This window comes from Manis javanica, chromosome 4 (genome assembly GCF_040802235.1).
Source record: "Manis javanica isolate MJ-LG chromosome 4, MJ_LKY, whole genome shotgun sequence".
In the NCBI taxonomy this organism is placed as follows: Eukaryota; Metazoa; Chordata; class Mammalia; order Pholidota; family Manidae; genus Manis; species Manis javanica.
The window spans coordinates 5,867,788-5,880,384 of NC_133159.1; the positions used below are offsets into that span (position 1 = coordinate 5,867,788).

The 12,597-nt window shown below is 42.5% G+C and overlaps 1 protein-coding gene and 1 long non-coding RNA gene across 8 annotated transcripts in view; one reads left to right on the top strand and one right to left on the bottom strand.

Moving 5' to 3' along the window:
• The window catches only part of TNFRSF9 (TNF receptor superfamily member 9), a 31,088-nt gene extending 21,150 nt beyond the window's left edge, over positions 1-9,938 (bottom strand). For 2 of the 7 annotated variants that reach the window (XM_073233131.1, XM_036999782.2), the window contains exons 1-4: positions 9,817-9,938; positions 7,851-7,974; positions 1,012-1,105; positions 613-686 (exon numbers count right to left, since the gene is read on the bottom strand). In XM_073233131.1, coding sequence (XP_073089232.1) covers positions 613-686; positions 1,012-1,105; positions 7,851-7,905 — 223 coding nt within the window. In that variant the 5' untranslated portion in view covers positions 7,906-7,974; positions 9,817-9,938. Of the gene's footprint in view, positions 1-612; positions 687-1,011; positions 1,106-7,097; positions 7,216-7,850; positions 9,532-9,551; positions 9,686-9,816 lie in introns of those variants that run through there. The other 5 variants (XM_036999784.2, XM_017650585.3, XM_036999783.2 and 2 more) reach the window with 4 other exon arrangements.
• Positions 9,939-9,960: 22 nt separating this feature from the next.
• On the top strand, positions 9,961-11,131 carry LOC140848810 (uncharacterized). Its single transcript, XR_012129953.1, has 2 exons — positions 9,961-10,062; positions 11,011-11,131. It is a non-coding gene; the product is annotated as an uncharacterized lncRNA (long non-coding RNA).
• Positions 11,132-12,597: the final 1,466 nt, after the last annotated feature.

Consider the following 12,597-nt stretch of genomic DNA (forward strand, 5'->3'; position numbering starts at 1 on the left):
AGGGAATATCATGGAAAAGATAGCAAGTGCATAGGACTTCTGTGATAAGACAAGCATGACTAAACACACAGCTTTGTGCAGGTTTGCCAAAGTCTAAGAACGCACTTTCCAGCATGTTTCGCCAAAATGCAGAAATAACAACAGCAAGAACTTTTGGGGACTTCCATAGATACTTGGTGCTAGCGTTCAGATTACAACCATGCCAGTTGCTTGCTGCCTCTGAAACACAGTCCTTCCAAATAGAAGCTGTCAGTGGCATCTAACAGTTCAGCTCAATGAAAAGATATCTCATTATGCTCTTCCCCCTTTGAACAGCATGTGGAAATTTCAGTACCTAATTGTTAAAATGCTGAGATAACTCTCTGCTCAACTCCTTATCACATCTTCCTAATAGATAAGTATTTGCCCATTTTGATCTGAAGCTCACATAGTAACAGAACTAAGGAGTAAAGACCTCTCTTTGGCTCGGGTTCTCAATCTTTATGTAAAGGGCTATGGAAAAAAAGTTATAAGAAATCAGATAGGGAACACATCTGGAAATGTAAAAGGGAACAAAGTTTCCATCCTCATCCCAACTCTGCTGCCCCCACCATCCGCCCCACGTGGACAAACCTTGAGATTTCGGGGCTGCTGGAGAATTTCCCACACCTCGGTCTTCAGAGCAGCGAGGTTCTGCAGCAGGAGGGCTGCAGGTCAAACACAGGAGCTCCTGTGACTCAGCCGGGGGCGGGGCCTCGCGGGAAAGCCCCACCGCAGCTCTGGGAGGTGGCTTATTTGATATTTGCTGACCCCAAAATCCCCTAGAGCCCCTGTCCCCACTTGAAATGGCATTTTAAACGGTTCCTTGGAAGCAGCTCCTACTGTTAGGATATTTCTCGGATGGCTTTGGGAAAAGGATTTTGCCACTTAGTGGTATTCTATATCAAAGCTCTTAATATGTCCTTAAAATATTAGAGATTGGAGGGATGAAACCTACTTAAATATTAGCACTTGACCATACACTACCCCCACCTCTGTTTAGTGATGTCGTGGCTGTCATTCACTGAGTGAGGCTGACGCAGCAGGCTTCCGAGAGGCGCTTTGATAATACTGCTCTCCACGCACCCTAGGAATAAAGGATGATGGTGGTGATGAGGCTGATGATGGCTGGAACGACACTGTGCGAGTGAGAATACTGAGGGTAGAGAACCCAGGCAGACAGTCGGCAGGCTGGGGAGCTGGGAGGAGAACCCGGGATGCCCCGACTCCTCCTTCCCGTGCTCCTTGCTCTGTGGGTGAGACAGGGGAAGAGGGAGGGAGAAATACCTGGAGGCAAGGAAAGCACAGGGTTACATGGCGGCATGACTTCGTTGGGCAAACTTGAGATCTATGAGGGCCTTTTAGAAAATCATTATTTCAAATGTTAAAAAAAAAAAAGGGAAAAAGAAGAGGAGGACAAGTTTGGGGAAGAGAAGGAGAAAGAGAGGGGGATGCTCTGCAGATGCCGTGAGATGAGGCCACGCAGCCCTGAATGGCTAGGAACCCTCGGGGAGACACCCAGGAAAACTAATAGCGAGAATGGTTTTAACCACAACAGTTGGTTTTCCATTAGTATCCAAACAGAAAGGAGCTCTTTTCCCAGAGGAGATGTGGCGGCCTGGGCTTGAGTTGGGGGATGAAGGGAGAGGAGAAGGGAGCTAATATTTATCAAACACTTGCTGTGTGCTATTTACATGTTTCCATGACTCATATCACCATCATCGGCCTTGGAAATGTTCAGTGGACCCTATAGTCCAGTATGTGAGGGTCTCCCAGATGTGACCTGAAGCTGCCTTTTAAAAAAGTTAAGATGTAGTTTGCAGGACATAAATTTCATCATTTTAAAGTGTCCATTTCAGTGGATTTTAATATATTCACTAAATTGTACAGCCATCACCAGTATATTATTCCAGAACATTTTCATCTGTTTAAAAAGAAATCCCATGCCCAGTAGCAGTCATTCCCTTTCCCCATCCACCCCACCCCTGGTAAACACTAATCTACTTCCTGTCTGGATGAATTTGCCTATTCTTGACATTTCATATGTATGGAATCACACAATGTATCAGGCTGCTTTCACTTAGCATAAGGTTTTCAAGGTTTACTCATGTTGTAGCATATATCAGGACTTCATTCCTTTTTTATAGCTGTATAATATTCCATTATACAGGTACTCCACATTTTGTTTATCCACTCATCAACTGATGGACATTAAAGTTGTTTCCACTTTTGCACTATTATGAATAATGATGCTATAAATATTCATGTGTAAATATTTGTGTGGACATATGTTTTCAGTTCTCTTGGGTGTACACCAGGTGTGAAATTGCCGCATTGCATGGTGATTCTGTTTCACCTTTTGAGGAACCGTCAGACTGCTTTCCACAGCAGCTGCACCATTTTACATCCCCATCAGCAATGTATAAGATTCCAATTACTCCACATCTTTGCTAAGACTTGTTATTTTACCATATATTTTAATCAAAAAAAAATTTTTTTTAGTTATAGCTATCCTGGTAGGTGCAAAGTGGTATCTCATTGTGGATTTGATTTGCTACGTTTAGCCTAATTTCATCATCTCCATGCCATGCAATGAGAGCATCAGAGTGTGGCACACAGTTAAAAGCCCATCCTTTGCTATCAGACTGACTTGGATCCAATCTAGGCTCTGCTACTGATGGTCATGTGACCCTGGGCAAATTTATTAACCTTCCAAGTCTCAGTTTCTCCAACCATGCCTTATAGATACAGTAACACTGTATCTCATCCCCATTTAGTGAGGATTAAATGAAACATGAACATGTACCCTTCCTTCCCTGGCCTCTAACTCTGATCATCAGTGTAGCAAAAGAGTGGGAAAATGCATGAGCTGTCTGCAGAACTTGTTCTCAAATTTTGAGGGTCACTTTACCCGTGATAGTTGTGGGATCTCCTGCCCTGACTTCAGCAGAGCCGGCCCGCCGTGGGGGTATCAGACCATGAACATCACACCGCTGATCACCTGACATTCTCAAAGTCATGACCTGACCCTGTGGCCTCCTCACCTACATGCAGTGCTGTGTTGAACACTGAAGCGTGACATTTAAGTGGGCTATATTTTCATTTAACGAATTGTTTCTTACTAATACACAGTTTGGACGTTCTGTGGGCAGAGGTATCATCTCCCCTGAAAGTGACGTATGCAGTTTCCCAGCACAGGAATTAGCTCACTTTTTCAAGATGGGCTAGTGACAGAAAAACCTTTACTGGGATTCTCAAGATTAGCGTTACCAGCCCACAGTTAAATGAAATCAACCACTGCGGAATTATTCTACTGAAGGCTATGCACAGCTTGATCATGTTATGTTGTTTGATATGTTTTATGTTATTTGATAAAATCATCATAAGAAGCTAAGGCAAATTCTATAGGTAACTGAATGCACATACTATCTAAGCTAATGGAAGGTGTAATACTCTTTTAGTATGATTTTTATTGGTTATAAAATGCATATCACATTGCTATCCAATTTAGCCTTCTGATCTTTCAAATGCAACAAAAAATTCGACTTTTCCATGAAGACTTCCCAAACAGAATTCGAGGTGACACCAATAGTACACAACCTTTGAGCAGTATTAGTAATACCTGTTTCGTCACATCTAAACATCTGATTCTGAGCCCAAGAATAGATTTCGTTTTGTATTGATTGATTATGGATCTAATATTGGGTCTCAAGTGAGTATGCTTTGAGACTAAACAATACGAAGGCTCAACTTACTCTAAACAAGGTAAAGATTTAGAAAAGAAAGAAAAACAAACCCTCAAGGTAAGCTTCCTATAAAGTATGCTCCTGCCCACCCAGGCATGTCTCAGAAGCACTCTCTCTGTGAACTGTTTGTGACATATACCTGTTACTTCCCAAAAGATCTATTTGTTCAAGATTCGGTGTCCCCACACCTACCCCCAGCATCTACCCTGTCAAGACAGTAGTCACTCAGATATATGAGGCTTGTGATGCCCATGGGAGCCCTGAGGCGTGGGGAGGAGTTTGGTAGAAAGGGACCGGAAAACAGAAAATGCATGGGACACCAGAGACGAGGAAGGAATGTTAGCTTGTCATCAAAATCGCTCCCGCCTTCTCCCGGTTCTCTCCCTGTGATACCGCTCGTACGTTAATGTCCCATAACTCTTTCCCTCCAGCGTCAGACAGACTGCCGTGCCTCACCCAAGGCAGTAATGCAAAGGGAGGCATGCATGCCATGCGTCCAAACGCTTAGCAGTTACACATAAAGCTGAACATACTGTTCAATAAAATACATTCTCTCCAGGACAGGGCCCCCCAAGTCAAACACAGTTAACAAGTGGGTGTCTCTCCGGGAGAGAGGAAGGTGAAGACACAACTCTACCATCAGCTCCACCACTTGTGGGGATGACACTGTCACGTCCCCACAGCTCTTGCTCTGCTTCCCAGAAACACACGGTGACAGTGTCCCTGAGCTGTGCTACTGCCAGGGAAAGGCCGCTGCCTCAGAGCACAGGACAGCGTGAGCCGCAGAAATACTGCGACCTGGAAAAGACCAATTAGTCAGTCAGGTCCTTCTCAAATACCTAGGATGTACCAGGCATAATGGGCATAACAATAGATTATGCAAGAACCTTATAGAAAGAGTGAGTTCCAGAAATCCCAAGTGCCATTTTTACTGATCCTATTTATGTTCCTGTTCGTGGTTCTGGAAGTCCTTGTGAATTAGCATGGGATTCATAACAGCTACACAAGAAGTCTGATACAATGCTTTCCTTTGTAATCCTTCATATTTTAAAAACTTAAGGACATTATTCTGTAAGGGGTCCATGAGCATAGGGTCCACATGATAGAAGGGTGCTGGGCACAGAAAGGTGAAGGGTCCGGGTTAGGAGCGTGGTCTCTGGAGCCAGACAACCAAGTCTGAACCTTTCTCTGCTCCTTGTCAGCCAGGCGATGCTGCAAAGGCTGCTCAGGTCCTCTGTGCCCTATTTCATCATCTGTAAAGCTTTACAATATCAAACAATTCTTATTGCTCTTAAATATGCACTATGTGCTAAGAAGCATAGGAACTGTAATACCGGTTCTTTACTAGAATCAGCTAGAAGGACACTGAACCCAAGAACTGCAAACAGCTGGGATTTTTATGAAAATATTTAATAAAATTTAATTTTCAAGAAAAAGTCTCATGTATATTTAAACAATTTTAGATATTTAATATTATCAATTATTTTTAACTTCAATAACTAATTTTGAAACTTGTAGAATAAAAATAACTTTTTAAAAATGAACACATTTAAAAAATTCTAGATACTTTAACTTACATTTTACATTATATACTGTATACTTTATGTGCAATTATATTTTATTTTTCAATTTTTATATTTCCTTTAAGTCACTACTGTAAATAAAACATGAATCATGTGAAATTCTCAATTACATGAATGCAATAAGACAAGAAAAGTTAATTTTATGGAGCAAATATGTAATAGTTTATGAATCATGTGTCTTTACCACTCATTCAAATATTTCCAGGCTGTCAAAAAATATTCAAGCATCTGTAATAATTGAATTCAGTCATCCTCTATATTTTTCCAACTTTGTCACATGAAAAGAATAATTTTGTTATTTTGAAGATTTCTGTTGAAGTAGAACAGAACACAGTTAATACTCCCTTAGCTTGATTTGCCCCTTTTAAACATTTAGACATGTGGTGTATGTAGGAAGCTCCCTTTTACGCCCAGGCTCCACAAATGACGGTGAAATTGGTGAGAGGTGCCCACGTTAAGGAGACATTTGAGAAACGCCCATGGAATCAAGGAGTGAATGAATTTGTTAATTCCAGTTTCACAGTATACCTACCTCTTCATGGCCTTGAAGAGATCATGTTATTTTTCTCCCTCTTCCTCTGGGAGTCATCCTGGCGTGTACCCCCCAACCTACCCTGTATGGTGTTCCTATCTCTGGTTTCCAATAAAATGCTTTTCTGAGAAAGACTCACATTTCTTGAGGGCTTGAATGCCGCTAAAATATGTTTCTATGTGTTTACACAGTTTGCTCAATTAACCCCTTCTAACAGCTTTCACTCCTACTTTACAGATGAGGACAGGGCGCAGAGGTCCAGGGTAGCCTTCGCAGCATGGCCTGGCTGATAAAGAGCAGAGAATGGTTCCCACGCCCCTAACCTGGGCCCTTCACCTTTCTGTGCCCAGGACCCTTCTGTCATGCGGACCCTATGCTCATGGACCCCTTGCAGAATAATGTTCTTAAGTTTGTAAAATACTAAGGATTACAAAAGAAACCAATTGTATCAAAATATACTTATCATATATTTTAAAAGCCAATTTGTCATGTGGTACTCTATGGATTTCTCCGCGGACACATACCTGTCAGTTTCAAATTATTCATGGTTGTAAATGGTATTTCTAGGTATCTGCCAGAACTGTAATGTGATGAAAATAACAGATTTCCTTTGGTGCAACACCACAGGTACTGTTCCTTTAGCTTTGGGAATTTTAAAATTCAAGATTGGAGAAAATGCTAGATTTCTGTTAGAGGTTAGTGAAAATAAAAGATGAAATCCCCTCCCAAAGTTCTCAGACACTTGAATTTTATCTGTGCCCCTTGGGCATCTGTGGACCCAGGATCATAACCCCTGCAACCAAGCCTCTTTGCTGCCTTTCATACTAAGATAAATTTATTGTTTTGAGACAGATACTTCATACTTAAGTAATTTTAGCTCTGAGAATTTGCTCTTACTCCAAGAAAAGCCATTTTCACTTGGATTATTTCTTCTTTTGAATCCTTCCATTAGATCCGATCACTGTATCTTAAGGCAAAAACTCTTATCAATACAATTTCTATCCCTCATCTTCATCAAAATGGAACATTTTTTGTGTATATTACTTTCTATGTCCTCTCCCATGGGTTCTTTACCACTAAATTTAAATAGATTGCAACTACTGATAAATAAGTGTTTTCTAATACTTAATAATAGTTAATACTTAAGAGTTGCTTCCTGCTTTGCAACCAGGCTTACACCCAGACAGGCTGGAATCCTAATGCACGCATTTTTCTTACCATACGATACTGCCACATCTAAGTAGTGGAGAATTGGTGATGGAACACAGGTTTTCTCATTCCAAGGCTACCTTAACATTTGGCCAACAGTTATGATTAACTCAGGTACTACTCATTCCTGTGAATGAATAAAAAGACATGTTGAGTCAGCAACCAAGACTGAGACCATCAATTCAGTGGTTTGAGAGCTGAATAAGAAACCACATTTGAGCTCATCTACACGAATCACTGCCAAGGAAATGACAGTCAATTTAACCTTTGAGAAATGTGATGAAGAACAAAATCAACAGCCCATTGTAGCCACTTTTGGAGGGAGCTAGATTAATTTAAAAGAGTTTAAGTGCATGTAAACAAAAACTATTAAATACACACATGTTCTATATTTTAAAATTCCACTGGAGGGAGATAGTCACCACATGCCACTCAGGGGAGCATTTCTTTGTGGATCGACAATTGTGATCTTCAGCTGTGATCAAAGCAAAATCACCCGATAAGCAACATGACTGTGCTGAAAGCCAGCTTCTGTCTGTGGGTCCTGGCTCCCTACCCCTAGACCTCACCTTAGGAAGGAAAGTGCTATTAAAATTAGTAAGGACACAAATGGATCCAATTATTTCATAAACTCAACTTTTCTCAACCACCTTTCAAGTATTTTTCCTCCAAACAAAAAGCAAGACAACATCAGAATATGGATTTTGTTTCCTTCTGAACTTCTTAAGGGCGATCAGTAATCTACCAAATGATTCTACTCACATGTCAATCCATTTCTTCCTCCACAAAATCTGCCTCCTCTTCTGGGTTTTTCCATCGCGATGGGAGATCATCACATGAACCATTGGTTTTCATTTAGATAGTTTTTCAGATAAATGTTGCTGCACTGTAAGTAAAGAGTTCCAGTGTACATGTGTGTAAGTTGTGAATACTTTTTGTATGCCTACTGGGCCTATCCCACTGAAGCAGTTTCCAGGTTTCATTGCTACTGTTACTGAATTATTCCCGACCCTTTATCAATTGAATGCAATGTGCACACGATCTGGCCCATTTATTCTGCTTGGTGTCCTGCCAGCCCCCTCTAGCCTGACTTCCTTACTGTTCTTTGATGTACCAAGTACTCTTCTGCCTCAGGGCCTCCACTTCACCGCTCTCTCGATTTAAATCTCTTCTCCCGTTTTCTGTATGACTTGTTCCCTCGCCCTAGCCAGGTTTCCTCTTCAGAAAGAAAGCCTCCCTTGACCACTCTCTACGAGAGCACCCCTCCAATTTTCTTAACCTTTTCCTCCTTTCCTTTCCTTCATAGCACATATTACCACCTGGCTCCTGTAGTTACTGTGCATTTGCTTATTTTCTGTCTTCTCCCCACTAGGACATAAGCTCCATGAGAGAGAGTATTTTTTTTACTGCTGTATCCCTGGGCACGCAGGACAGTGCTGGACACATGACAGGCATTCAATTCTTGCTTCTCGAATGAGTTTTGCTATCTTGGGAGGCATATACAGATAAGACACCATTCAGCCTTCACAGCCTAGAGAGGAAGCTTACATGAACAACTAAGATAAGGTCACACAGCCTTATAGCTTCTGGAATAGGAGGACAAAGTGCAACGGGAATATGAAGTGTCCTGGAGGGATGGGCACTGTAACTGGGATTTGCAAAATGGATAATACCTTGAAAGGCTGGTATGGAAGCAGTAGGCATTTCAGTTAGAGGGAACTGCTTCTGTCAAAGCATGACAGAGGCAAAGCACACGGTACGCTCAAGGATCCGAGAAAATGAGTGAGGGAGAGTAAGAGCTAGGAACGTGGAAGACAGGACGTTTGAACCAGTCGGGGGATTTGAATGTCCTGAGAGTACCTACTATTGATTTTAATGCACTACATAGGAATGCACTGACTGCCAAGTCAGCAAATCCACAATTATTCAGGCATGCAAAAGGTTGCCAAAATATTTTGTTCTCCCTGTGTGTGCAGCCACAGCCTAATACCAGGTGGAGTAAATGGCTTAAGAAAAGGAAGGGATAGAAGGTAGTTAAAGAACATGGGCAGGTCAGGAAAGTCTAACTAGATTCATATGTGTACCGACGGGTGGAATACTGATTACTTTGCCCATTGAAATGTTGGCATGGCTCCTGGATCATTGTTTCCAAGATTATTGGACTCTGAAAACGTCATTGAAACAATTTGAATAAAGAACCACAATAGGAAATTGCAACAAAGGACTCAACATTTCAATTCCTTTGAGTTTGGTGTTTTACGAAGGATATCACTAGGTCTCCGTCAACCTATGAGAAGCCATTACTATTCACATTTCACAAATTAAAGCTGTTTTTAAAGCTTCTAATAACCTTAACTAGATCTTGCTTTCACTTCAAGAACTAAAATACCAGTAACAGCAGAGCAGGGGGGGCGATCCCCGCAAACAACCCGAAAGAAAAGAGGGACAAAAAACGGTACCCACGGCCTAGCCCTGTTTCCACGCAGGTTTCCCAAAATGCCATCCGTGATTAACACGGAATGCAGCTGGGCCTGGACTTAAACTTCAAACACCCAGGGCTCCCGGGCCCGGGAACAAGTGCCCCTTCGCCTTCCCGCGCACATCCCTCGGCTTTGGCCGCCAGGACCAATCAGGGACGAAAGGCGGAGGGTCGATTTCCTTCCTCGCGCTCGCAGGCTGCACCCTTCCCCGGAAGTCCTCCGGGCAACTGAGGGGCGGCCACCCGAACCTGACTGGATCGGCCGCTTGCTACTTCTCGCCGCCCACAAAGGAGGAAAACTTGGAGCGCTCCGAGCACAAGCCCCGACGGAGAACGCGGACCCAGCCAACCGCCGCAGGTTGGGGCGAGGCCAGTTCTGAGCGCCGGAAGTGGGCCTGACGTCACTGCGGGTGGCCGGCCCACTTCCGGCGCCCGGTCGGCCGGCCGTGGGAGTTGTAACGGGTGGCCTACGCCCGGGGAGGCTTTTCACACGAGGTAGGAGCAGAGGCGAGGCCAACCCCAGGGCCCCTCACAGACCTCGGTGTCAGAATTTCCCCCCTTGCGCCAGCGCTGCCTGAAATGTCAGGGCTCGCCCACTCTTCTCGTCTCGCCGACCTAACCTTTCGGGGGGCTCGGAGGGGAAATTTGACGTTTCTGCCGGACTTCTAAAGGACGTGCCCTGAACCCAGTCTTCAATGGAGGTTGAAAACGTATTTATTGAATGCCCCAATGGCTTCCTTGTGCCCATTAACTGCAATTTAACACCCCCCACCCCACCCCCCGCCTTTGTGAAATAGAAAACTTGAAAATGATGTTAACTTACCTGCTGCTCTAAAAATTTCCCATTCACCATCTGGTGAAGTGAATTTGACGTGGAAAATAAGGTTAAAATAGGAGTAAGAAATAGGTTGAATTCACGTAAACTAGTATTCTAAAGTGCAAAATAACTAATCTGTAGCAATAGTCAAAGGCAGGAACAGAGGGTGAAGGATTTATTGAGCATCTGCTGTGTGTCAGACTGTAAGAGATGGCTAGGGATTCAGAAGTGAGCAAGCCGAGAAGATCCTATCGGACTCACAGGTTTAGAGAGAGACAGATAATAGGTAAAAAAGCAATAAAATGCTATAATAAATACTATCAATGAGATAAAAGGATACATTCAGAGAAAAGGAGTGTGTGTTTAGTAAGATGTGATGCAAGATGTGAAAAAAACAAGCCAGCAGCGGTTTCTTTGCTCTTTTTTGTGACCGGGGCTAATTCTAGGGAGAGTTGCTTTTTGGGACCAGGATGGGAGTGGCCACCGGTAGCTGTTGCTAATATAGAGGAAAAAAATTACCTCTGCTTTCTTAGGGTCTCGGGCTGGGCCTGACAATTAACACTGATAAAAAGCTTAACAGGAGAAAAGCATATATATTCACTTAATATAAGTTTCACATGATTCAGGATCCCTCCTAAGGAAATGAAGACCCAGAGAAGCGGCAAAACCCAAGTGCTTATATAATGGGTTGAAGAGAGCAGCAATTGTGGAAAAGTAATTAAGTAAAATGCAGAGACTAAAGGAAGGTAAGAGTTACTCTGAAAGTTCTTTTTGTCAAAGTCTCCCAAACTCAACTGCCTCGCTGTTTCTTTCCTCCAGGCATTGGAACAGTGGTTCTTGCATGAAGTTTTATCTTCTGCTCTCAGGAAGAAAAACGGAATCAGGGTGTCTTTTTTGCACCTGTTGTTTTCCAAATGCCTTTAACTCGATCAGGATGCCATAGTGGATATTTGGAAACGGCATGCCCTGAACTCCTTCACCAACATCAGCGCTATTTCTCCATTGTTGGATTGTGAGCTCCAAAAGGCAGAATAGTATTTCTTAATTCAATGTTTCAACTGCTTCAAGAAACTGACGATTTTAAGCTTTTTGGAAACAGAGAGAGTCTTTTATTTGGTACTTCCTACAGTGCAAAAAGACCCGTCAAATGTTGACTAAAAAAAGTAGTGGATAGGATGGGGTTTTTCTGCCTGGAAATAAAGGACTGAACTAGGAGGTGTCTTCAGTGCTAGTACTAGACTAGCAACTTTTGGTAAATGGTTTATGCTTTTGGCTTTGTTCTATGAATGTGTGACGAGAAATAAGTGTGAATTATAAAATTAAGAGTATCATGAGTGTCGTCATCTTATTAATACTGGTAGAGTCTATGGTGGGTAGGGTGTGAAATTTGGCATCAGAATATCTGAATTTGACCAAGACTCTGAGGGATCTTATTGAGGGATCTTATATAGTCATTTCACCTGTCTGGACCTCAACCTGTGCATCTGTGAAATGAAAATTATGTTAATACCTACCAAGAAGTAAATACATAATATCTAAAACCAGTAACTGAGAAATAACAGGATTAGCAGAGATAATTACCAGAATAAATACTCGCAGGTGTTGAAAATACTTGCATCTTGAGAGCAAGGCTGAGGGATAAGAAGGACTGAATCAGAAGACTGCTGTTTTTCATTCTAAACCTTTTAGTGCTGTATCAGTGAGCTATTGCTGTGTAACAAAACCTGAGTACTACAATCTTCCATTTGACTGTAGTGACTGCTGCTGGTATAGGTACAGGTTGGCTAAGGCAGTTTTTTCCACATGTGTTATTCTGAAATCTAGGTTGAACGAGCAGGAGCAACTTGCCTGGGGGAGAGCTCTTCCCATTAAAATGCAAACTTACAAGAGAGCAAGCCTAATCAAGTCAGTGCTTTTCAGGGCTTTGATCAGTCTGTTAATATTCCATTAACCATATAACAAGGCCAAACCCAAGTCAAGGGGTAGGAGGACTGGGCACTCATGCAGTTGGAAGAGGAAAGAGTGAACAATTCTAAAAAACAACCCAATCTACCTTAAGTAATATTTGAGCTTTTAAAACTGTGGGCAGTGTATTAATTTGATAAAAATTAATGCTGACCCAGGTCTATTTCAAACCTTCATGGTGGTGCAGGCATCTCAGGAGGGTTAACTCAGAATGGTGTTCTCTCTCCATTACTGCTTAACCATCTTTC